Source organism: Pseudochaenichthys georgianus, chromosome 10 (genome assembly GCF_902827115.2).
Source record: "Pseudochaenichthys georgianus chromosome 10, fPseGeo1.2, whole genome shotgun sequence".
Taxonomy (NCBI): domain Eukaryota; kingdom Metazoa; phylum Chordata; class Actinopteri; order Perciformes; family Channichthyidae; genus Pseudochaenichthys; species Pseudochaenichthys georgianus.
The window spans coordinates 33227096-33252784 of NC_047512.1; the positions used below are offsets into that span (position 1 = coordinate 33227096).

Sequence of the window (25689 nt, forward strand, 5' to 3'; positions counted from 1 at the left end):
TTTTTACATTGTGTTATTGGTACTTTTACTCAAGTAAAGAATCTCAACACTTTTTACACCACTGCTAAAGTTGTGTGAATTGAACGGAAAGTCTATGAAATACACTTTTAACAACCCAGATCCTAGTGTAGGTCGCCCACTAGTGGTTGAACACGTACATCGCCTTTCATTTTCACCTGAAGACTGAATGAGGAATCCGCACTCCCAACATTATCCTGCAGAGAGAGTAGAGGCTCGTCCAAATATATTAGTGTGCAATGGGGATTATTATTATTTTTAAATAAAGTTATATTAGTCTATGGCGCGAGGACTGTAAAAGGTTGGAACAAGTGACTACAAAGGACAACAATACACAACAAACCGCAGTGCTCCAGACTGAGTGGAGCCAGCAACTTGTGAGACGTCCCAGAGCCGCAGCACGACCACTGTAAGAACTACAACTTTACACTGTAACATCATTAACGTATTTTTTTTTAAACACGTAATTGTGTTGAAGTTTTAGGGTGTGCTGCTTGTATTATATTGGACGCTTATGATCATAATTATCTGTCAAAGGCGGAACAAGTGTGTTCACTCGTAACATTCACAACATCTCTGTGCAATGAAAACGTGTTACGAACAGTTAGCCGTTAACCTAACTCATTTTGGAAACCAATATTATATATAAGTTATGGTTTATAGTATGGAGGTTTGTTTGATACAATTTGGAACCGAAATCTCCTCAGCTGTAACGCTAAAGCGAGCCCTAGTTTATCAGTAAAGCGGAGTGATATGCACTCCGCCTCACCATTCTACTTGTGTCCAGGATCTGGAGGACATGGCACGGGGAGACGGAGAGAAGAAACGCTGGAAAACGAGAGGAAATATTTAAGCGAGTAGCAACTGCACGCTTAACGTGACACGAAAACGCTTTGCCATGGCTCTCATGGGGTTCTGTTGAGAGGTATGTTACTAAGCGAATTGTCTCATTAAAAGTGAACTCCAGTGAGCTGCATCAGCAGGATACGCTGGGCAGAGGAGGGCTGGGCTAACAGTTAGCTTAGCATTAGCCTCAGTTGTGAGGAGTTCAAAAAGTTTCTGGAATGGAGGAAGAGAAGGAAGGGTGAAGTAACTTCGGCTAACCGTTACGAGGTAAAAACTATGGCTCCAAAAGTCTTGTTTTAAAGAGGAAACGGCGTCCTAAAGTGGTAAACTAGATGGTTAAAGTTGTCAGTTGTTATTAGAGGTGTCTGACTGTAAATGTAAGCTAAACAAGTTGTGTACTGTTAGCTAAGCTAGTTAGCAAATTACTTACATTAGCTTGCTACATACCAGGGTAAGCTAACAGCACTGGAATAATGTATTATGTTATGACTGTGCTTACTTTTGTGCTACATTTAAATCAGAGCAGCACTAAAAGCTATTTGTACTGCTGTTTGGGGATTTGTGTAACGCTAGATGTTTCTGAATCTCTTTCTCCCTTTCTCTGGGTGGGGGGTGCTTACTACTCACCGGGTCGTTCTTCCATATTGTCTGTGTCCTGTACTTCATACATGTCAAGCATTTCAGGCAGATCTCACACACACACACAGTTATGATTGTGTGGGAAATTCTTCCCAATGTTACGTGTTCTGTAGGCGAGAATGAAAGCGTTACTTTAACTTAAATGGGAAAAGACTGTGATGAACAGCTTCATACGCAGGCCATTTTTAACAGAGATGTTGTTGTTTACCACTTGTTTTTTTCACTTTTTATAGAGTAGTTCTGGCTTTTAGAAAGAGCTTCAGATGAGTATTGATTCTTCAGTATAAATGATATCACATGGTTTTCTAAAATGGTTTTAAAGCATGTTATCTTCTGCTGAGAGTATACTGTGCCATCTGTTAAAAATATATATGAACATTGGCCATCGATAGTAGGAAAACAATTGCCTCTCTTTTAGAAAACAGTCATATCAAAAATATGTAGGTATCTTTTCTTAGATACACCCATATGCTCAGTTATTCTGAAGATAAGAATCATAAACCATCTTCCATCTGTAAACCCTGGGTTACAGTCCCCCCCCCCCCCCCAAATTCTCTTTCAAAATGTGAAAGTGTGTTCATTCAAGATGGATTTCATGTTCAGCCTTTTGATGTCATTGATGGCGGACACACAAAGAGCTATCAGTGTGATGATCAGTTTGTAAAAGCTCTATCTGAAGGATTAGTCATTTAGATGCAAATCATCCTTTATACAGCGTTACCTCTATGACCTGTTCGCCAAACAATATGTTCCTGCTCGTTTCAGGAAGATAGGACACGTTCCTATGTTGAAATCTATGATTTGGCATTGCTCACCCTTATACAATGAACTGATGAATCACTGCTGATGATCTAAAAGAGGCCTGACTGCATCCAGATCTCTGACTGATCAGGATATGTGGAAACAGCTGCTGAAACCTTATCTGATGAATGTCTGCAAAGCGTACAGACTGGTCATTATTTGTGCCAACATGAGTCTTTAGGAGGTTTCCCTCCACTTTCATGTGCCTGTGGAACAATGAGCAGTGGAAGTGGGTGCAGTGGTGTTGGACAGCTGTGTGCTGGAAGGGAGGGATCGGGCAGAGATGGGCTGAGGGAGGAAGCAGCCCTTTGTGGTCACATCCTTTTTGACTAAGGCCATTTTCGCAAGCCCCCAAACAGCTGCTGCAGGCTGCATGTGTTTGATTGTCTGCTGTCTGTGCTGCATGATATGGACAGGAGTGTCAGATGTCACAGCATTTCATTTAGCGCAGTTAGGAAGATGGTTTGAAACATTTCATGTCCCTACATCAGTTGGTGTTAACTTGTGGCAATCATCCTAAAGCAATACTACATTCATTTGTAAGGTTATTATTATTCACTCGTCGTTCATTCTTTCACATGTGGTTCTGCAATGTAGAAATGGATAAAAGAGATAACGATCATGCTGTAATAATGATATTAAGCTATAGAAAAAGAAAGGGGCTTTATTGGTTTCGAACACCTTTTTGAATTTGTAATGTCTGAGTACTAAGTGTTTGCAAAAGTTGAACAAATAACAAATGGTTTGATTCTATATTGGAGTTGAGATATGATTCAAGATATTGAAGAATTAAAATGATTTATTTCATGTGGATCTATACTAAACAAATATCTTAGCCCACACTTTAAGCATTGTTTAACTGGCTCTTAAACGTGGTTACAAATATGTGTATGCTAATGAATGATGGATTCTGATTGTAATCTTTCATGATACTACGTGCTGTATGGTGGGCATACTTACCAGCATTTACATGCTGATGGGGGGCCATTTGTTTAGCTGTAAGACTGTCTTTTCATATACATGACAAGTTCGGCATGCGATGCGACACTTAACACCTATCAGTCCTGCTGGGATTTGGGATGACGCATTTATCTGAGTCTTCATGGAAATGATGTGTCGGATCAAAAGGGGACTGCGTGCTTTTTGATCATCCTACTAGTCACATGTTCAGCTGAGGTTCAGACTTCATTCATAGTTGGATTTAAAGAAATAAATGGTATTGTGATTTATATATTTACAAAAGTCAGGAAAATGGGCTTGTTTATCTACAGTGTTGATGTAATGGCAAAGAATTGAGTGAGTCGCCAAGCTTTACATGTGTCTCTTCTCTCTTTTGCAGGAGGCCTGTGGACTGGTTGGAGGAGTCAATCAGGACTGAAGAGGAGCAGGGAGTTGTTGTTAAGAAGCAGCGTCTTCCTTATTTCTCAGCCTGTCATCTTGCACCGGTGAGACCTGCTTCAGTTGGACAGAGGTCCTGATCTGAGCCCCTGCAGGCTGCACCCCCCACCCCCCCTCCCATCAGTGGTGGTGACCCAACTTTGGACCGCTTGCTGCAGGGCCCTTCCTGAGCAGCAGCAGCTGCGTCCTGCTTGCTGACTCCCCTCCCTCCCCTGCTTCCTGTCCTTGGTCAGACAAGGCTACAGCCTCCTCTCCTCTGCCCTCCCCTACCCCACCCCTCATCTCTGCTGGCCTGTCACACACACTGAAGTGGTTTCTCTTGTTAAACACGTTTTAGGCTACAACGCTAATCGGAGAACATCAACAGGGGACTCCTAGACTCCCCATTGGTCCTCCCCCTTTTTCTACCTACACTGCATCATCCAGCATGACCTCCATGTCCAGTCTCTTCTCCTTCACGAGCCCAGCTGTCAAACGCCTGCTCGGCTGGAAGCAGGGCGACGAGGAGGAGAAATGGGCAGAGAAGGCGGTGGACGCGCTGGTGAAAAAGCTGAAAAAGAAGAAGGGCGCCATGGAGGACCTGGAGAAGGCTCTGAGCTGTCCCGGGCAGACCAGCAAGTGCGTCACCATTCCCAGATCGCTCGACGGCCGTCTGCAGGTGTCCCACAGGAAAGGCCTGCCGCACGTTATCTACTGCAGAGTGTGGCGCTGGCCCGACCTGCAGTCACACCACGAGCTTAAGCCCCTGGAGGTGTGCGAGTACCCGTTTGGCTCCAAGCAGAAGGAGGTCTGCATCAACCCGTACCACTACAAGAGAGTGGAGAGTCCTGGTATGTACTCATACTTTACTACTGATAGTGGACTACAGATATCAACTTGTCTTGTGTTGGACACTAATGTTTAACACAAAAAGTGTATTCAATATTTCAGCCATTTCCATTTCCAAACATATTAGACGTAACGTATGTGACAGATTAGGCCAGCGTAGGGCTGTGCACATCCCCGAGTCATATCTCTGAGCAAACTGTGTAGCCGGTAAACAAATCCACAGAGGTCAGGAGGCTGTCATCACACGGGCCGTTCCACCCGCCCCCCGTACATTTCACAGAAAATCAATATCACTAGCTCTTTTAGGATCTTATTAGATGATGTGCCTCAGGCACTCCAGATGGGGTGTGGCATCGGAGAGTGGATCACTAAATGCATAAAGCACTCAGACCAAACTTACAGCACTTTCTCATCACTAGCCCTTCTCTTCCTCCTTCTCTCCCGGTCCTCGAGTCACACACTGCCTCACACGCACTAACGGCTGGGTGACCCTGAGGGGACAGCGGCTCTGACATTACACTGCTCTGGGACTGCCAGCTCTGTATTGACCAGTCCGATGATATGGATCACATGTCAGTCAGGAGAGGCTGAAAAGCAAAGCTCATTGGGTAGCTTTTGGAGGGCCAGCCTTGGAGTCGTGACGTTTAAAGTCACTTAGGAGATGATAATCAAGAAGCACTCTATCCGCTGCATGAAGTTGAGAATGGAAATAAATGTGGATGACCTCTGTTGTATCTTTACCAAGGTCTAAAGTGGCTTTTGAAGAATTCAGAGTTGTTGCTGTTTGGTCATGTTTTGTAATTTATGTGTAACGGCTTCAAAACAGGGGTTGAGATTCAATCCGAAAACGTTATTTATCTGGGGGGAAATTGGGTTTTGTGACGGACGGTTGTTCCATTTTAGAATAAAATATGATAATGCATAAATATGAAACATTTAATAAGAAATGTATAAACAGGAGTTGTATTCAAAAATAGAATAAATATGTATATAAGCCTACAAAAAAAAAATATATATATATTTATATAAACATAAGAAGTTTAAGAAAATGTCCAATATAAAATTAGCATATTTGTTTAAAAATAAGAAGTTACTATATCTAACATTTATTTTACCACATATAAATACTAATAACATATTATTGCTGAATGGCTCATTTAAAAAATGGTTTGGCTGCTGATGTTACGACAAAATATAAAAAACAATAAATATGTAAAATGTCTGTATACAGGTATTACAAAATATATTAATGATTTAAAAAAACAAAACAGATATTGCTTGAAATGTACTGTGCTATACTCAAGTATTTAAAGTGTTAATATTGTGCGGTTGAACTATTGCAGAGGTTACATAGTTGTGTTTTTCATAAAAAAGAAAGAAGTGTAAATAATAATAAAATACCTTGTTCCTCTGTCTTTGGGCTTCATTAATTTCTTACGCCAAACTCATGTCCCCCCCCCCCCCCCCCTCTGTTCCCCATCAGTGCTCCCTCCGGTCCTGGTACCGCGGCACAGCGAGTTCAACCCGCAGCACAGCCTGCTGGTACAGTTCCGTAACCTCACCCACAACGAGCCGCACATGCCCCTGAACGCCACCTTTCCAGAGTCCTTCCAGCAGCCCCACAGCGGGGGCGGCAGCGGGGGCGGAGGTGTGGGGGGAGGAGGTGGAGGTGGTTCTTTTCCCATCTCGCCCAACTCTCCGTATCCCTCGTCCCCAGCCAGCAGCGGTACTTATCCAAACTCTCCAGCCAGCTCGGGGCCCTCCAGTCCATTCCAGCTCCCAGGTACGACACACACACTCTCTATGTACCTGGCCCTGGGTGAGGGGCCAAACTATTGTGTTGTTTTTATGGATAGTTGCTGCCAAGTGTCACTCAAGAACTGTGAAAAAACAAGAGTCTCTGGTGTTATTTCAATTTTTTTAAGTTGTTTAATGTGAAGGGAAAAATGACAGTGTTGGTCACAATCGAATTGGATCAGAAAACCAGATAAAAATCATTTTTGATATGCATTTAATTTTCTAAATACAATGCAGTACATTGAAGTATCATCTTCATTGTGTACTACAATGTCAGACAATTCCATTTGTAATTACAAATAGCTGTAAAAGGGCTTTACCCAATAGGCACATTCACACTGCGGTACTTTTCCCACAAAGGTTCATGCGAACTCTTTAGTTCGCATGAACTAAGTACAGATCGCGTTCACACCGGAAAAAGTCCCTGGGGGTGGATTAGGCAAATGAAGCCGCTGACGTCACTTCTTCTTCTTCTTCTGCTTTGGGTTTACTGGCAGGCCGCAAACCACTTCACGGCGTATACTGCCGCCCAAAGTCCCCGGAGTTGGGGACTGGCTTCAGTAGAAGCTGCTGGGAGTCCCAGCAGCTTCTACTGAAGCCTTCCGAGTAAATCGCCAGAACGCTGACACCTCCTCATCTCCACCGCTCCCATGTTTTATTTTGTGTTGCCATAAGTTAGTCTCTCTGCGTTTCTGCGCTGGGCTAATGCTAATAATGCTAATGCGAGGATAATAAAATGGCGGCTTCACAAAACTTTTTGGGAGTTTTACGGGGCGTGGTTTGCAATCCGCCCAGCCAATCAGGAATATAGCTCTTTTCTCACAAAAGAGCCGCTCGAAAGTCCCTGCTTTCTAGCAGGGACTTTCGAGGGGGTAAAAAGGTTCGCATGAACTAATTTTAGGGTGCGTTCACACCTGCCTTGTATAGTCCGGTTGAATCTAACCCTGGTGCGTTTAGCTGCTTGGTGCGGTTCATTTGGGTCGGTGTGAACGCAGTCCGAGACCTCTTAAGTGAACTAAACAACCGGACTCTGGTCATCTAAAATAGGTGGTCTCGGAGCGCTTGCTTGCGAGCTCTGGAGCGGTTCATTGCTGGTGTGAACGCAGTCCGCACCAAAACTTAGGAAGCGCAGTATTTACGTGTCACAAGAACGCGGATATCGTACAAATTTTTTAGCTGAAGAGTCTTTCAAGACATCCGCGGTTGTTTAGTTAAAGAGTAAAGCAGAATTAAGTGTTGAACAGTGTCGTGTAAAGTAAAAATTCTCCGTCAGCTACATAAAAGTAAGAACACCTGTCGTCGTTAAAACGCCCCTCCTCTGCAGAACGTCTCTCATGGATAAGCAGGAAAAGAACACCGACAGGCTGATCAGGAGCCCGACGCGAAGCGGAGGGATCTAGATCGGCATGAAGGTGTTCTTTTCCCCATAATGACCGCGCTGCTGCACATTACCCCGCTTATTACATGGCCACATTCTCAACAAAGTAACGACATGACTCCCAATATTAATTGAAATGCTTTTGTGGATTTAGAAAATTATTTTATTGATTTAAAAAATAGTTGTATTTAAATGTACATGCATCCGCTAAGAAAAATAGTCCGTTGTTACTGTTTGAACTAACATAGCAACGGCAGGAACTGCTTCGATAGCGTTTTTGAGGAGCTTTTTGATTACAGATTTGAAAAAATCGTTGCTTGCTTTAAAAGTAGCACAATTCATTATGTCAAACCTTGGGAAGTATCTAGATATCCCTGCCCTAATGCCAAAGTAACTGGCAACTGAATATGTGTCACCGTCTGACCTATGTCTGGACCGCTGCGTAAAAAGGAGGGTTTCTGCCCGTTACTTCTCCGCTGTTTTCTTGTCACTCTTGTCTTGTCAGTTAGTTTCGGCCAAACTGTTAAATCGAACGGACTTCTTTGTGCAGATGTGAGCGTCCTTAACAACGGTCAATAAATCCTTGACAGCGGTCTGTCTGTTCTGGATTAAAAACGTGTCACGTGTTTTGAATTGACCAATCAGAATCGAGTATTCAACAAAGCCATGTAATAATGTTTTTTAACGGACGTTGTCTGATTATATAATCATATGTCTGTTGATCTCCAGACTAACAGCAGCATGAGAATAACCTGCCGAAAGTGCCGATGCTCCATGGCGGAGGCTCCGCTAGAAATTGCCGGGATTTGCGTTTGTACCCCCTTAATGTCTGACCAATGGTTGAACAGCATTTCCGAGCACATGACTTGTGTTTAAAGTTTATAGTCCGTTTGAGTTTTTCCCGTGTGAACGCAAACCGAACCTTCTGAAAAATGAAACAATGTAACAAACTGTCGTCTGGTGCGCACCAGAGAGCGGACTATAACGGCCCGTCCACACAGCGGCGTGCGCTGACGCTTGCCGGCGGGCGTGTCTGAAACTCGACCAACAACCAATCACCAACCAATCACCTGACACACAAGCAGCGGTTTGATTGGCTAGAGCTTGTACTGGCATATGATTCGATTGGCTGACGCTTCTGCCGAGGCGTCAAAAGTTGAACATTGCTCAACTTTAGCAGAGAGCCACGCCAGCTACGCTCCGCGTCGCTTCCCACGATGCATTTCGGCTAAAAGTGACGTCACCCCATTCAAAGTGAATGGTGAAGCGTCAACGCACGCCGCTGTGTGGACGGGCCGTTAGGTGTGAATGCACCCTTAGTACCGGCTCTTTTTGGTGTGAACGCGATCATGAACTAAGTTCGCATGAACCTTTGTGGGAAAAGTACCGCAGTGTGAATGCGCCTAATGTCACTTTTCTTACCGTCAAAGCTCCTTTTCTGGTTTTTCTAGTGACGCATTGAATGTCTGCCGTCTTATTTTAGGATGTCCTTATTAATCCTCACTTGAAATGAAGCGATGAATCGTACTGATTGAGAAGGTCACTTGTTTGTGTTTTATAATATAACTCAGTGTGTGCTTCTCTTTGTGTTGCAACCAGGAGAGTGTACCGTTTTTCTGATCCCAGTGAGAGTTGTTTTTGAATGGCTAATATAATATAATGATAATATATATAATATAATACTAATATAATGACAACTAATATAAATGTTGGTTAAATAATATCATCTGCATTCTGAAAATGTTATTAGATCAATCAATACATCTTAACTTTGGAGTTATTTTGCTTGGAGTTTATTTTTTAATGAAAACTATCCTATGCAGTCACTCCTGGAATACTACAAACCATATACCAGTGTTAATCGCATGAGTGAAATATCTGAAACTCTGCAGACATACCAGCTTTGAACTGTATACAAAGACATGGAAAGAAAGCTTTGCAACCTTTCAATGATTTAAAAATGTCGATGAATGAAGCCTCAAACATTTTGATACAGCCCTAGTTTAAACCCATGCATGATAACTTTATCAGTAGGCGAAAAAGTTTTACCGGGTCAAGTAATTGTATTAATCCGAATAAAGCTGACCCCTGCATAAGAACAAAGGAAATGCCAGCGAAGCATTGTTCAGCAGAGCCAGGGCTGCTGGCTGCTGTCAAGGCGCTAACTCAGCGGAGCAGGCCTCCCCTGTTTCACGTCACTGACCGGAGACAGAACAGACACGTCGAGCATGAAGAAATATCACTTCACTGAGACACTCCTCTGTCATGTTCAGTAGTCTTGATTGATTGGAGTAATACTTTTTGACTATAGTATTTTTGTAGGCCGACACGGAAGTTAGCATTTCAAGGGCTACCTCAACAAAAAGCCAATTCGATTTTGAAATATTGTAAAAAATAAGCTCCGTGGCTAACGTACGCTTTTAATTCGTACAGGTTTTGTTCGGGAGGATAATCTCCACATATTGACCCCACTTTAAACATTTACCTCACAACCAGTGAGGTAAAGGCACATCTTTATGATCATTATAGTTATAAAAAAATAAGAGAATAAAGGAAAAACAGGTATAAAATACTATGACATTAGAAAAAAAAGTTGTTATTAATAAACAAGAATACAGTTTGAAAGGAGAGTGATTTGTAAAATATCCATAAAGAAAAATAAAATCTGCTTCCAGTTCTGTTTTCATATGGATGTTGAGAGCTGTATCCATAGATCTCCTCATGTTGCTCTCAAAGTGCACCAGATTGATGCTTTTAACTTCAACATTTAAAAACAAATCTTCCCGGGGGAGCATGACCCCAGACCCCCCTAGAGGAGGTTAGCCCCCCCCCACCTAAATCATGTCCACATGGATAGGAAACGAAATACATTTGCACACATCTTGTGTCCATATCTTTCTGTTTTGGTAGTCATGCCACACTGTGCACGTGCGTGCATGCATGCGCGAGTCATGGTGAGATATCTGGATTAAGAGGTTGCTTTTTCTTTGCACAGCATGAAAGAAAGGTGAAATTAATGGGCTGTGATTTTAGTTTTTTTTAAGCAGAGGTCAATAATTTGTACGGCCCTCGGAGGATGTTGAAAAAATTGAAATGGCCCTTGAGAGGAAAAAGGTTCCCCACCCCAAACTTACATACACCAAACCTTCCAGTTGTATTCCTATCAATATTCTGAAGGTTTTTACAGAAGGGTTTGTTTATATATCATTCATAGCCTGAATTATATAACATTGTATACTTAAAAACATGGCGAAAACATTTATATTTTAGAGCTGTTGACAGTATTTTCTGATTTATGGAGTGATAAAAAGAGATATCCAAAATCCCTTCTGTAAAAACTTTAGATTCTAATATGACTACAAAATGAAATAAGAATGTTTAACCTGGCTTTATCCAATGTTCAGATTTGTGTTCCTGAAATGTATTAAAATATGCGCATATTTAAACATGCTGTTTCATAACACTTTTTAAAACAAAAAACAATTGTCTTAATGTAAGTAATTAACTGGAGAGATGTCTAGCTGATATCTTTAAGTAAAAATAATGACCCTATTCACATGTAGTGTCTCGCCTTAAATCCCCTGATGGGTATTAAGCATCTAAATCAGTGACATTTCCCCACTTGTAATCTAAGTGGAGATTTACTGTATTATTATTTCCTTTGGGCCAGAATATTGGCTCTGGAAGCTCGTGTTGCATCTCTGTTGGGAATGGGTTAGCATGTGGCTTAACAAATGAGGGATATGTGAAATGTGACACCATATCCGGGGTACATATCCTGTGATGATTGTCCAAGTCTGGGGAAATGTGTGTTTCTGAGTGTGAGTGTGTGTGTGCCAGCTGCAACAACTGGTCTCATCCTTGCTAACTGGTCTCTTAATGTCTCAGCTGACACCCCACCCCCCGCCTACATGCCCCCCGACGAGCAGCTGGGCCAGGAGAGCCAGTCCATGGAGACGAGCAGCCCCCTGGTGGCCCCTAACATGCCCAGAGGAGGTAAGGACAAACGCATTATGAGATAATGGCACTACAGTGATAATATTACTGCGGGTGAAATACCAACCAGGAAGTACATTTTGAAGGTTTATGGAAGTCAAAGACCACTTACTGAAGGCACGACTTGACTGCGCTGTAAAAATGTTCCCCTTGGTCTCAGCATATTTGTTAGTGCATCTGAATTCCAGACACTATTCATGATGATGCATTCCTGTAAAAATGAAGCCAGCCTTTTGTTTTGAACTGCCCTATTCTTCTGCAAAAGCATTCACGTCACGGTGCTGTACAACTGCAACATTGACAATACAATTTCAAATTTTGTACAAATATAATTTGCAGATTTCATCATCTCTAATTAAATAGTTATTTTGCACTGAATTATATACTTCCGGTAACAATAGTTGCTGTGTACTACGCTAATCCGTTGTTAATGAATGAATCCTGTTCAAATAGTCTTGATGAGTGTGTCTTAAGGTAGGAGCTGGTGGTAATAATAATAATAATAATAGACCCATAGTGACAGTTCAAATTCCCACGCTGCCAGAATTCATCCTCTATCGATTACTTTTTCTCTGTAAGATATACATCTCATGTCTAATACCTTCTAGTAGATATCTGTGTGACGATGTCCTCAGCCAAGTTTTTGACTCTCCTGTTCTTATTAAACCTGTCCCAGACGTGCAGCCGGTGGAGTACGAGGAGCCGAGCCATTGGTGCTCTATCGTCTACTACGAACTCAACAATCGAGTGGGTGAGGCTTATCACGCCTCGTCGACCAGCGTGCTGGTGGACGGCTTCACTGACCCTTCAAACAACAAGAACCGCTTCTGCCTCGGACTGCTGTCCAACGTCAACCGTAACTCCACCATCGAGAACACCCGCAGGCACATCGGCAAAGGTACGAATATCGACTAACCGCTACGGAGCCAGTTGATCAGGTGTTCATTAGATCACATTACATTTAAATAGCCTGATCTAACAAAAGCACGTGCTAGAGATGTTGTTCTATGGATTAAAAAAGATAATAAAATGACAACATAAACAATTCAAGTGACAACAATTATAACATTAAAGTATATGAAAATATTCAGAAGGATGTCAAAAATGTTAAGGTGCAGCTGACAAAAAAATGATTGAGACAAGAATGCATACAGCTCAAGAGAATGAGAAGTAGGAGAAAAGTGGTGATATGTAAGGGTCCCCCGACAGGACTAGGGGCTTGCTCAAGCTTACCTTGAACCAGCCCTATGAGCTTTATCAAAAAGGAAAGTTAATAAGCCTAATCTTAAATGTGAAGAGGGTGTCTTTCCCCCCAACACAAACTGGGTTCTGGTTCAACAGAAGAGAAACTGAGTGAATATCCTGACCCCTCTTATGTCGGTCTCTGTTGTCCAGGGGTTCACCTGTACTACGTGGGCGGGGAAGTGTACGCAGAGTGCCTCAGCGACACCAGCATCTTTGTCCAGAGCCGTAACTGTAACTACCACCACGGCTTCCACCCCACCACCGTCTGCAAGATCCCCAGCGGATGCAGCCTCAAGATCTTCAACAACCAGGAGTTCGCTCAGCTGCTGGCCCAGTCGGTCAACCACGGCTTCGAGGCCGTCTACGAGCTAACCAAGATGTGTACCATTAGGATGAGCTTCGTCAAGGTGAGGCCCTCAGGAACTCAGGGAGGCACAGCTAAACATGTCACAGGTTTTTTTATAGCAAACTTCCTCACAAACATCAAATATCATGTTGCAACAAACATCATGATTATCGGTGGCACTGTTGTTAAAGAGCTTCACTCAATGTTTCCACATTTTGGAAAATGCCTTATTTTAACCATTGTGTTTAAATTGTAAGAAATAGGCTAGAATTTGATATATATACTCCTTGGTCAAATAGTAGATTTTTATCATAATGTAGTATTTCTTATATAAACGTATAAAGTATGTTTTTTTTTTTTTTGAATTGGATCAGTCCTGCTGAATTGTTTTGTCTCCTGCCTTCTATCACCAAATCAAAGTGAATATGAACAGCTGATAATGTGAACTAGGTAAAACAGTTTGATTGTTGCAGGTATTAAAGGAATAATGTCAATGTCAATGTGTTTGCAATTGCGTTGAACACTGCCAAGATGAATCAATTAGTTGTAGTAATACATTTTTTAAGGAAAACATTTTTTAAATGTTTTCATTCAAGCTTTCTTTAATGATTTTTTCCAGAACAAATTGGAAGACTTTTTTTTCAAATTTCTGAGATTTAAGAGGCAAAACTGCTTATGAATATTGTTAAGAAATAATTTTTGCCATTTAAATTAATTGTAACAATTGAATGTAATGAAGTCCAGTCATTCTTGGTCTATGCGCCTTGAAAGAGCTTGAATATTACTTAATATTAACCCTTTCTTTAATTTCCTCTGCCTCCTCTCAGGGCTGGGGGGCCGAGTATCACCGTCAGGACGTCACCAGCACCCCCTGCTGGATCGAGGTGCACCTGCACGGGCCCCTCCAGTGGCTGGACAAGGTGCTCACACAGATGGGCTCGCCTCTCAACCCCATCTCCTCCGTGTCCTAATGATGGACTTGTGGGAGCTCGGGAGAATCCTTTCTACTTTTCTTTTTTTACTTTTCTTTTCTCCCCCCTTAGTGATTTATAATTGAAGGTGGTCTTAATGGCTGAACTGTTTACACTTAACTTTGGGAAGGGATATTGAACTTTGGCTGGAGATTCGAGAACAGCAAACAGCCGGAATGAATTGTTGATACAGATTTACGAGTGGAGAACGAGGAATAAAGAGCAGTAACGACATGGACACACTGCTGCTTGACAATGCTACAACACCTGCAAGAATCCAGGGCTCCATTGTCAAGCTTGAATCTGTCAAATGTTCATTTTTTGCAAGTTTTTATTGTTTTCTTAAACGTTTTTATTTCTGTGTATGTGTAGTTTTTAATGTAGCAGAACTGTGTCACTACTCTGCCTTATGTCCGACAGACAAATTGGAATTTTGCCGAAAACTTTTCTTACATCGTCGTCTCCGATATTTACAATTTGAAGATATATAGACACGATAATGTTTACCATTAGGCTCAGATATAACAAGTGCTTTTTTTTTTATAGTCTCTACTGCTAGAAATGAACACTGAGCTACCACCATTTTTAACAAGTATGCCGACCTGATAGTTTTCGATATGGGAAATCAATCACTGAACAAGTTTTAACACGCCATAAGCTAACAACATTGTGAATGTTACATCTATCGCTATAGAAGTTGTCATTTATGATATATTCAGACAATGGACATCAAGTTAGATTTTTGTTTGTACTCTCGAGTTCAAGTAAGAGTGACCGTATTTTATATACTCACCGTATTAACAATATTGTGCACTCATGGATTTTGTGGAGGCATATTATTGGCGTGGGTACCAAGGCATTATGTTGATAATTGAATTCATTGTCTCAATGAAATAAACAGGTTATTTGGTAACAATGATTTGTGTATTTTATCTCTTTGTCTGTTCTTTTATACTTTTAGTAATACTTGGAAAGATGGAAAAGGAAAATAAGTGATTCCAATTATAGAATCAGAAAGCCACATGTAGGGTTAGCTATGCTATATAAATTGAAGTCTTTAGATAAAAGGTTTAAATACTTTCAAGAATCTGAAGCAAGTCCAGGTGCCCTTTTATAGAGAATATCATGGTACTCAAAGACACTTTACATTTACAGATCAAAATGAATAAAACACAACCTTCCAGGTTTAATGAATAACCTTGGCCCTTGGGAAACATCCTTTGATTTACATTATTGATGAAAAACACTTTATGGTGGAAAGCAGAAACCAGCGGATATAAAATTCAGAGACACGTTTAGCAAATCTTGCTCCCCGTTGATATTTTTCTTAAATCAAAGAGTTCTTAGAGCATGAGTTTTTGAATAAAGGGATATAAAGCATCCTTCAGCCACATTTGTAGACTGATTTGGGCCTATATTTTCCTATTGTATAAGTCCTAACGTCCTGTGTGTGCAGTATTCCCACATTATGGCAGCATACATGAAACCTGCATGTAACCTGACAACTTCCTATTGGTCCACGTTGGTTTTCTACCGTAAATCTCCTAAAAGACAGATCCCTCAACTATACCAAATACAATACACATATACATCTAAGAAAATGCGTGATTTAATATAAATTACACGTGAAATTAATATCTAAGGCAAATATTATCTTCCTAAATGCTCCTAAACCGAGTAACTGACGGAAAGGTGCAGTGTGAAATTGCTCTTGCGTCATATTACCTCAGCAGCCGGATGTGATGTGGCTCCGAAGGAGCAAGCCAAAGATAAACACGTAGCCAGACGAACAGGGGCGAGGATAATACATATTATAGAGGGGCTACCGTGAAAAGATCGAAATGGAGTAGGAGCTAACAATACAGAGATTTAAGCAGGCAAGGAGACTTTTTCAAATTAACAAAGAAGCAAGTCTTCCGCAGACATCGAGTCGGTGAGTCCCGCAGAGTACTGACAGCTGTAACGTTACCTGCTAGCTAGCTTACGTTAGCTAACCCTAGCTAACTATCATAATTACCTATCTTTGGCAGTTAACTAGGAGGTCTCTGGAGCAAAGTAACATTACTCCAACAAATGGGTATACATTCAGCTTTCTGAGAAGCATATACATAGCTCATTAGCTAAAGTAAATGTTTATTTTATCTTGCAAAAGCGGTTACAAGGTTGGAGGTGTTTTAGGCTTCAATTTAAAATGTTAGCTTAAACGTTAGCGAGCTAAGTTAGCTAAAAGAGCTATTTATTCTCTGGGATGGTTCATGTTGGGTTTAGCTACTTTCATATACACAGAAATAAGAGTCATATTGTTTTTTTGTGTTGCATGCAACATGAGGAATGTAGCATATGAAGGACGAATTCAATACCTGCAACAGTGGGAGTACACAATGCTAACAAAGTGCACTGCTTAGTACAGGAGCAAACAGAAATCAAGCATCAATGTTTTGATTTTGAACACGTATGGTATTTAGTAATGCTGTGCGGCCTGATAAAACATATGTACAAAACACCACCTTACACTCGAGCTATGACTGTAGATGTATTGTAAAATGCTATATCAGTTTGTAGCTTTTCATAAAACAGGTGTTTTAACGAAAGTGGGAACATAATATTCTACAAAGTAAAAAATATACCTTAATGTCTTAACAAATAAAATGTGTTAATCAGATTGCTCATTTTGTAAGGAATTATTTGATATACGGATTTGTTAACAAATACTTATAGTTAGTGTGTTTACTCGCTAGATCTTCCCCAAACAGCCCTACATGCTTAATGTTATTTGACCATGTGTAGTAGGTGTGATTCATGTCCAACCCCTGGGTAAATACTTCAACATTTTTCTTGGATCTTCCTGAAAAAAGTGTAACCCAATCAGTAATAAACACATTTTTTGAATTAAACTGCTTCCACTGGAGCCTATCACTTCAGTTTTGAAAATGCTACTTTGCATTACTGAGATTTCCACATGAGCAGTCATCTGTGTCACCTGAGATATAACAAACTATCTAAACATGGGCTACGCTTCATTATCAGATTTCTTGGGTGTTGTACATTGTTGTAATCATTAATATGAGCAGTATTGGCACAGCAGATTGTCTTCCTGATTACAAAAGAAATAGCTGGTAATTGGAATCTGTAGGTACAGGTTTGTCTGGTGCCTATATTTGACAATATCTCTGCAACAGGCCCTGAGGAGGGGTCGACACTGATCTTGAGAGTTTTGCTGTTAATGCAATCCTTACTCTTCAGAAAGTAGTGACATACATTGGAACACAAAATAAAATCATAAGCTGCTTAGCTGCTGAACAGATAATAATAACCCTGAACATGTATTTTACAGTTAAAGTGTTTGTTGTTTGCACACAATTGTGAGGAAAACAAAGGCATTGCACGTCGCGTCACAGCCAACAGACACTCTTCAGTGCGCTGCATCTTATTGCCTCATTAACCCAATATCACAATCATACATTATTGATTGTTTTAACCTCTTTAAAGGTTTGCTGTTGGGATGTTTTTAACCAGAGAGAGAGGGGGGGTACACGCATGATGGTGTCCTTACATTTGAATGATAACATAGTTTACAAAGGAGATCATTATGAAAGATTAAAAGGCTATATATAATGGCAGAGAATGAAATCATTTAGCTGTACTGCCTGAGAAATGATTTGCATGCTGCTCTGCTACATCAGTCAGCTTTCACTTGCATCAACCTCTTCTCCCTCGCTCTGTTTCCCCTCCACAGTATCTGTAGCCGAATCCAAAATGGTGCGAGCAGCCTTGGTGACCGCCACCAGCCTGGCTCTGACCGGGGCCGTGGTGGCACACGCTTACCTCCTCAAAAACCAGTTCTACCCGACCGTGGTCTACCTCACCAAGAGCAGCCCCAGCATGGCGGTAAGAGCAGCGCTAATGTGAAGTCAAACCCTGAGTGACGTTTGGAATATTCAAATATCTTAACTAGGGATGCGCAGATTGCAACTTACTCAGCCAATACCAATATCAATGGTTAGATTTATAACTTGGCTGATACCAATGTATTTGTTTTAATTTCCCCCGTCCCCCCGTCCACCGGCATATGAAGACACAGTTTTCTAATTTTGTCTTTCATTGTTTAAGTAAAATGATAGCACACACATCCTTTACCAACAGTAGTTGGGTGTTGCATGTCACCTTATTTGCTGGTTGCTGATGTATGGCCAATGCAGCGGTGCCTCCCTTATTAATAACATTGAAACATGACAATAGTTTCTCCAAATCCCTCACAGCGACTTTGTAATGACTCATCTTTCTGTTCCAGGTGTTGTACATCCAGGCCTTTGTGTTGGTGTTTCTGCTGGGAAAGTTCATGAGGAAGGTCTTCTTCGGACAGCTCAGGGCTGCGGAGATGGAGGTAAAGTGTTTTCAATATGGCTCATCATCGTTCCAGTTGATTATGCAATACATTGTCCCAGCAGACAACACTGTATGTAAACCGCCTCTTTGTTAATGTGCATTATTTCCGCTCCATCACCAGCATCTCATCGAGCGCTCCTGGTACGCCGTGACCGAGACGTGCCTGGCCTTCACCGTGTTCAGGGACGACTTCTCCCCGCGCTTCGTGGCCCTCTTCACCCTCCTGCTCTTCCTCAAGTGCTTCCACTGGCTGGCTGAGGACAGGGTGGACTTTGTGAGTGACTTCATCTTTATCTTTAATAAAATACAATATGGCTTAATTTCTTACAGTGACATGTAATAATCCTTCTTTCAGATGGAACGCAGTCCGAACATATCTTGGATTTTTCACTTCCGAGTGTTATGTAAGTTATCATTATCAGCCACGTCAGAAATCCTTCTACCCGCCCTGCTCTGTGTTTAATCTCTGACTTCTGTCCTCCTCACCTCATTTGTTTTATTGACTCTACTTATGAAACACTTCTTTAAGCTAAACGAAACTGTATGCAAATCATTGCTGCTGGCACATGAGGCCAGGTGCTCCGCAGAGTGATGGACACATCAACGCACAGCAATTTAAATATTAAAAACAACATTCTAACCACTGCTGAAAGAATAACTCATAGGCATTTCTTTGGATGTGTAGAAGTTTTATTGCATGTTGTTTATCTCCTGCAGCTCTCATGGGACTGCTGGCTATCCTGGACTTCCTGTTTGTTAACCACGCCTGCCACAGCATCATCACCAGAGGAGCCTCAGTCCAGCTCGTCTTTGGATTTGAGGTTGGTCATACTTTGAAGCTGAGTTTTGTGTTTTTGCTGTTAGAGACTTATTTGATCATTTAAACAGGCAATACATCACTGCCACTCATTTTGCAAGGTGCTAATGAGATATGCTATCGCCTGCTGACTTTCCGTCTTTGGAGATAGTGCTAGTTACTTTCTTTAGAAGAGAGTTGCCAACACTGGATGGGACACACCACATCATCTTTTCATGGTTTCCTCGGCTGATGCCCCCTCCGCCGTATCCATTACTGGAGACAGTAACTGCAAATAACTTACAGTAATAATCTTTGGTAAATGTTGAAAGCCTCTGACCTACCAGGGGAAACAAAAGGGCTATCCTCTTCATGTTTTACCAAAGGTCGCCGTAATTACTTTGTCCCGTTAATTGAGACTTCATTTTTTTGCTGGAGATTCAACCCGGTGACGGACAGAATTATGAAGTCTTATGGGAACCAAACTAAAAAGAGTTCTGATAAATATATATTTCTAGTCATTACATTGACTAATCAACAATTACTCCACAATCATAAGTTAAGAAAAAACACTTTTGCCACTTTTATCCAACAAATACCCAACAATATTAAAAAGTTTAAAAGCAGATGTCACGTTGAGACATGATGATAATAACACCCCACAATGCTTCACCACAACCTCATACTTTTACCCTTTACGTACTAAGTTCTTCATCCCCACACACATAACCCCTCCCACTAACTCTCCTCAGTACGCCATCCTGATGACCATGGTGCTGACCACCTTCATTAAGTACCTCCTGCACACCGTGGACCTGCAGAGTGAGAACCCCTGGGACAACAAGGCCGTCTACATGCTCTACACCGAGCTCTTCACAGGTACACAGCCAGCGCAGCTTTGGAGTGTTCTTTTAAGCACAGTGTGTGTGAATCAAGACCAAGGTGGTGACAGCCATACTGACATTATAGTTGATGATTTGTATTCCAGGTTTCATCAAAGTGCTGCTGTACATCGCCTTCATGACCATCATGATCAAGGTCCACACCTTCCCCCTGTTTGCCATCCGGCCCATGTATCTGGCTATGAGGTGAGCAGAGAGACGCCTCATTGAGTTCTCTCACAGCTTGAAATGTTCTTCAAATGAATAGAAGTTTGGCCATATCCAAATCTCCATGATGATATTTCATATATTGTTACATTATGATTTGTAGTCACTTTATATATTTAGAATGCATGTGTAAGTCATGTTTTGTTTTCTCTCTTCTCTCAGGCAGTTCAAGAAGGCTGTGACAGACGCCATAATGTCTCGGAGAGCCATCCGCAACATGAATACTCTGTGAGTAATACAAATCGTTATTTATAGAAAGCTCCTTTTTTAAAAGTTGTTTTACAAAGATAAAGCAGGATACTCAGAAGAAGATAACAGGAGGCAAACAATAACCAGACAAAATGAACTATAGGTAAATAAGAATAAAAGCAATACAAATAATCGGAATACCTTTATTCTTCCCACAGAGGCGCATGTACATTGACACAATAATGTAAATGTCCTTTTTATGGTTTCAGAGAATACAAAGCTTCATTTCTTTGTTGACACAGCCTTTGGAGAGTTGCAACAACAACAAAACATATCTTTTTAAATGTTTTTCTATAATATTCTTTCTCTGCTGTTAATTTCCCTTCTCACTGTTTCCTGTTCAGATACCCTGATGCTACTCCTGAAGACCTGCTGGCCTCTGACAACGTCTGCATCATCTGCCGGGAGGAAATGGTCACTGGAGCCAAGAAACTGCCTTGTAATCACATTTTCCACTCCAGGTGAGTCCCGTGGTCGACCATCTGACTCGGGGGGGAACATCTTAGGCCGTAAACGCAGATGTGAGACAGTCAGCATCTACAGTTACTGTTGACACTCACAGTTCCTGTAAACTGTAGTCGGCTAACTGATAAACATTACCTAAAACAAGAAGCTCTGGTTTCACATTGTGTTTAAATGTTTGTTTGTTCCCCCCCCCCCCCACAGCTGCCTCCGCTCCTGGTTCCAGAGACAGCAGACCTGCCCGACCTGTCGTATGGACGTCCTGCGTGCGACCACTAACAATCAGACTCCAGCCCCCGCCCAGGCTCCGCCCCCTGCTCCTGCAGCCCCCGCCAACGCCCCCGCAGCCCCGCCCCCCAATGGTAAGAGTCACATCATGAACACATGACGCCTAGCTACGCCCAAATAATTGGCAGTGGCACGCACGTCATGTGGCTGCTTAAGACTAAAGCCGTCTTTAAAAACAACTTCTGCAATACAGTGGTGCCGGGATGAGTCCTAAACCTGGAGATAAGTTAGCATTTTAACACTCTCCCGTCTGAAATCAACCTTTTTTTAACTTTTTGGTTCGATGCCTTTTTACGAGAATTACACGTTTTGTTAAGAAAGCCAGTAAACAGCCCGCTTGTGAACGCCTGTAGCTTCTATCTGTATTAAAAACGTGTCTTAGTTTAGTTGTGGTGACACCATTCAACCCTCGTGTAGTTTGCTGTTAGCGTAACGTTAGCTTTTTACTTCTGGCGGTTGCATTTACGCTTTGACTATTATAAAAAGGGTTGTAATATGTGGAGATTATCCTGCTTAACAAAACGTGTGAGTAATACAAACGTGTGTTTGCCACAGAGCTTTTTAGCAATATTCCAAAATCCAATATAAAATCTCCTTGGCTTTTTGTCCAGGGAGCCCTTAAAGCTAACGTCCAGGTCGGCCTACAGAAATACCTCATCACTGCACCACTCTATTCTGCACATTCCAATACCTAAGAGTCCCTCTTCCCTCCAACACATTCTAAAAACCTTTTCCATTGATACGAGTCACTAAGGGCTTTCCCACTACACACATTCCAAGTGGGCTTACCCGACTTCGGCCTAAAAGCTAAACGGCCTAAAGAAGAAATGGAATTAGCGTCAAGCTAAGGGATACCCCGGGCTAAGAATAGGCAGTAAATGTTTGTAAAAAATGTTGACTATCCTGCATTTGTATTCACACATAGTGGCTTAAGTTGGAAACCAGTCCACATGATGTGAGCTGTTCTTGCTTAATTAACATGTCGCGGTTCCCGGACTTTGCAAAGTTAATAATTAAAACAAACAAAAACATTTTCGAAGCCTTCTCCAGGGTTGGTAAGGATCTCTTTTGTCCCCGTTTCGTCTCCAGTGGCCCCAGGCATGTTACCTGGCTTCCCCCCCGGCGTCTTCCCCTTCTGGGGTCCCTTCCCTGCGGTGCATCCCCCTGCTGCAGCCGCCGCAGCCCCCGGGAACACCAACGCTCCTCAGAGCAGCACAGAGGCCACACAGGCAGCCGGTAAGCAACTCTCACAAACATATAGTAAAAAATAGCAGTATTTACATTGAATATGGTTGTATTCCTAAAAATAGAATTGAATAAAATATGTGCAGTAATAAAAAACAAGGTAAACATAATAATGTTTTTTATGGTTTGTCATCTAAATCAAAATGTTGTGTTTGTGTCTTCAGGGAGCGCGGCCGGTTCGTCGACTGCAGACGCCGCAGCAGGTGCAGCTGCTCCAGGATCAGCCATCCCAGGCTTCCCCTTCTCCTACCCCCCGCCCCCCTTCCCCTCTGCACCGTGGATGCCCATGCCTCCACCTCCCCCCTTCGGTAAGAACACACACTCTGCACTGTTTGACCGAAATAAATACACTCTGTGTCGTGTTATAAGAATGCAAATTAGTCATGCGGATGATATTTTTGTCTTACTTCTTTGTAAAGCCTTTGTTTAAGGAAGTGCTGAGCGTTACCATAGCAACGTACTATCCCGTCACACTGTGTGAAAGTCATTTCCAGCTACATTTACTACATTTTTTTTTTTAACCTTCAAAAGTCTTTTCAAAGTGATCAAGAGTGGAGGCCTCTCACTGAAGGGAGTTTTATTGCAAATGTAGTTTTAAAGTGAAATAAATACAAGAAACGGTGAAAGCATTGTGCTCGTGCTGCTTGTAAGGATCATTGTCTTGATTATTAATCCATGTCACATAATGGTGACACATGCTCATGAGTGTTGCTTAAAGCACACGTCCTACAATGACTTTTTTTACTCAAAAACATACATTCTCCTCTCCTCCTCCTCTCTCCCCTCCCCCTCCTCTCCCCCACCTGCAGTGTCTTCGATGCCCCCCCCTCCCCCCTCCCTGTCCCAGCTGTCAGAGGATGAGCTGAGGCAGCTGGAGGCAGACGGTCGTCAGGGTCTGGAGGCTCGGCTGCAGTGTCTGCAGAACATCCACACGCTGCTGGACGCCGCCATGCTCAACATCCACCACTACCTCAGCACCGTGGCCACACTCAGGTAACCCCCCCCCGCCTTCATGTGGGATTTAAATTTGCAGTTTTCAGTTGAACGACTCAGCATATTTCTGTCTCTGTTCCTCGCAGTCCTCCCCGGGCTGAGGCCAGCACTGCAGAAGCCAGCGGGACAAACACCACCCCCCCCTCTGCTTCCGCTGAACCCCCCGCAGCCAGCACCAGCACAGACAGCCAGGAGAAGGACTCCAGCAGCTGTAAGTACACTGACCTTTCCCACCAAACAGAACGACCACCAAATATCTCCCCTCTGAGAGATATGGTTAAAAAGAACACAAAGGTGGTCCAGGAGGAGATTCAGGTGGTAAGGGGGGGGGGTTACCTTGGTTGGTTATTGGCTAATGGTTAATGGTTACACAAGCCAAAAAAACATTATGACATCATAAAGTTGGTAAAAATCTGATCAGCTGATTTTCAGACAGGTTTTTATTTAATAGATCACGACAAAAAGTGGGCCAATCTTTACACAGAGGGGACACGTGCTGATGTAGAGAAGACATGAGAAAGTGGGTTTTGCATAATAGGTATCTTTTTTCCCCTCTTTTTTTGTAGCTGAGCAGGCGGAAGCAGCTTCTTCGCAGGCGGCCGACTCTACATCCATCGCCTCGGACATGGACACAAAAGAGGAGACGGAGGATGGAGTGGCGGGGGGGGATGGAGAGGAGGACGCAGAGCCCAACACCTCAGAGCTGAGGCGCCGCCGCCTCCGTAAGCTGGAGACGTCGTCGCCGTCCTCCTCTCCGCCTCCGGACAACTGATCCCCGCGCTCTGACTCGGACATTTCGCCGTGGACCGACAGGAACTCTGATCCATCGCTGCCGCCGCGGTCCTTTCTTCCTCGCGACCTCCCACAGGCTCAGGTTTTGGAACTGTGTCGACCCGGACTCAGGACGCGATGATCGGTGCCGCCTTTCTGGAGTGTTTCTGCGTCGGAAAAGCAATAGCACCACCTTTTTAAGGAAACCTAGAATGACCACTGCAATAACACTGCAGGTGTTTGAGAGTTTAATCAGGCGGGAGAGGAATTTCAAACCTTTATTTGGTCAATGTGAGAGACACGGTGTTCGGATTTGTGTTTGGTAGTTTAACTGTCGGTGAGGTCCTCGCCTGCACTTTGATTTTTCTTTTTCTTAATTCCCATTCATCGACATGTTACACCTGGATCCAGATCCAGTGAATTCAAATCAAAGGGGAAGTAGTTCAAACTGCTTTGGCTTCACTTTTCATTTTTTTCATTTTAACATCATCATCCCTCTTCTGTTGCCGCTGCGGTCGCTGTAACATACTGATTTATTTGAATGTGTACATACTGTATAAAGAGTTTTAATAGGATGATCTGTACATAATGCAGAATAAACTGTTTGACTGAAGAGGCGCGGCACGTATGTGGCAGTGTGTTCACAGAGGGATGCTGCAGAGGTGGAATGTGTTGAAGTGAAGCTCGTAGACTGTAAGCACTTTGTGTGTCAGAGCTTAAATGTTGCCTTTGAATTAAAGATTGGGCTGTAAAATGTAATCTTATCATTCGTATGTACAAAGCTTCTTTTAAGTTTTCCTTTCAGAAAAGCCAAATAAGACTTGAGGTGCTGCAGTATGAGGAAAATAAGGAGCTTTTTGAACATTAGAGAAACCAGCTCGAGTGCGCTAGAATTTGAAAATACACTGCCAGTTCCTTACAGAGCCCCTCCTCCAACACACATGAACGCGCACATGACCAATGAGGGCACGAGATAAGTTTGTAATGTGCACAGATGGAAGGCTGACAGGCAAGGTAGGCCATCCAGTTACTTTAGCCGTGCCGGGCCGGCTAAAATGATTGGTCGTGCTCTTTACAGCGCCACGGCTTCCACAGATGACATTTTTTTTTAATGGATTTTTTGTCAA

The 25689-nt window shown here is 42.5% G+C and overlaps 2 protein-coding genes across 4 annotated transcripts; both read left to right on the forward strand.

Annotated features, from left to right (window-relative positions):
- Positions 1-221: 221 nt before the first annotated feature.
- Positions 222-15179, forward strand: smad5 (SMAD family member 5). Of its 3 annotated transcripts, XM_034092820.2 has the most exons (8): positions 222-427; positions 806-943; positions 3644-4532; positions 6014-6313; positions 11594-11701; positions 12378-12599; positions 13097-13353; positions 14120-15179. In XM_034092820.2, exons 3-8 carry the CDS (start codon positions 4130-4132, stop codon positions 14261-14263), a joined length of 1434 nt encoding a protein of 477 aa, XP_033948711.1. In that variant the 5' UTR covers positions 222-427; positions 806-943; positions 3644-4129; the 3' UTR covers positions 14264-15179. The 3 variants fall into 3 exon arrangements, with proteins under 3 accessions (XP_033948711.1, XP_033948713.1, XP_071060768.1); XM_034092822.2 differs by lacking the exons at positions 222-427; positions 806-943 and adding an exon at positions 1023-1131; XM_071204667.1 differs by lacking the exons at positions 222-427; positions 806-943 and having other exon boundaries at positions 3648-3749; positions 4040-4532.
- Positions 15180-16012: 833 nt separating this feature from the next.
- Positions 16013-25321, forward strand: syvn1 (synovial apoptosis inhibitor 1, synoviolin). Its single transcript, XM_034093302.2, has 16 exons — positions 16013-16196; positions 18000-18151; positions 18555-18647; positions 18771-18923; positions 19005-19053; positions 19367-19470; positions 20198-20324; positions 20434-20533; positions 20717-20782; positions 21148-21264; positions 21470-21627; positions 22643-22789; positions 22963-23106; positions 23608-23791; positions 23878-24002; positions 24358-25321. Exons 2-16 carry the CDS (start codon positions 18020-18022, stop codon positions 24561-24563), a joined length of 1905 nt encoding a protein of 634 aa, XP_033949193.1. The 5' UTR covers positions 16013-16196; positions 18000-18019; the 3' UTR covers positions 24564-25321.
- Positions 25322-25689: the final 368 nt, after the last annotated feature.

Bases quoted from the DNA above. Each gene is read 5' to 3' on its own strand.
- smad5 (XM_034092820.2), top strand. From the start codon at position 4,130: ATGACCTCCATGTCCAGTCTCTTCTCCTTCACGAGCCCAGCTGTCAAA. The intron at 4,533-6,013 runs GTATGTACTCAT...GTTCCCCATCAG, and splicing joins CAAGAGAGTGGAGAGTCCTG to TGCTCCCTCCGGTCCTGGTA. The intron at 6,314-11,593 runs GTACGACACACA...TTAATGTCTCAG, and splicing joins CAGTCCATTCCAGCTCCCAG to CTGACACCCCACCCCCCGCC.
- syvn1 (XM_034093302.2), top strand. From the start codon at position 18,020: ATGGTGCGAGCAGCCTTGGTGACCGCCACCAGCCTGGCTCTGACCGGG. The intron at 18,152-18,554 runs GTAAGAGCAGCG...TTTCTGTTCCAG, and splicing joins AGAGCAGCCCCAGCATGGCG to GTGTTGTACATCCAGGCCTT. The intron at 19,054-19,366 runs GTAAGTTATCAT...TATCTCCTGCAG, and splicing joins TTTTCACTTCCGAGTGTTAT to CTCTCATGGGACTGCTGGCT.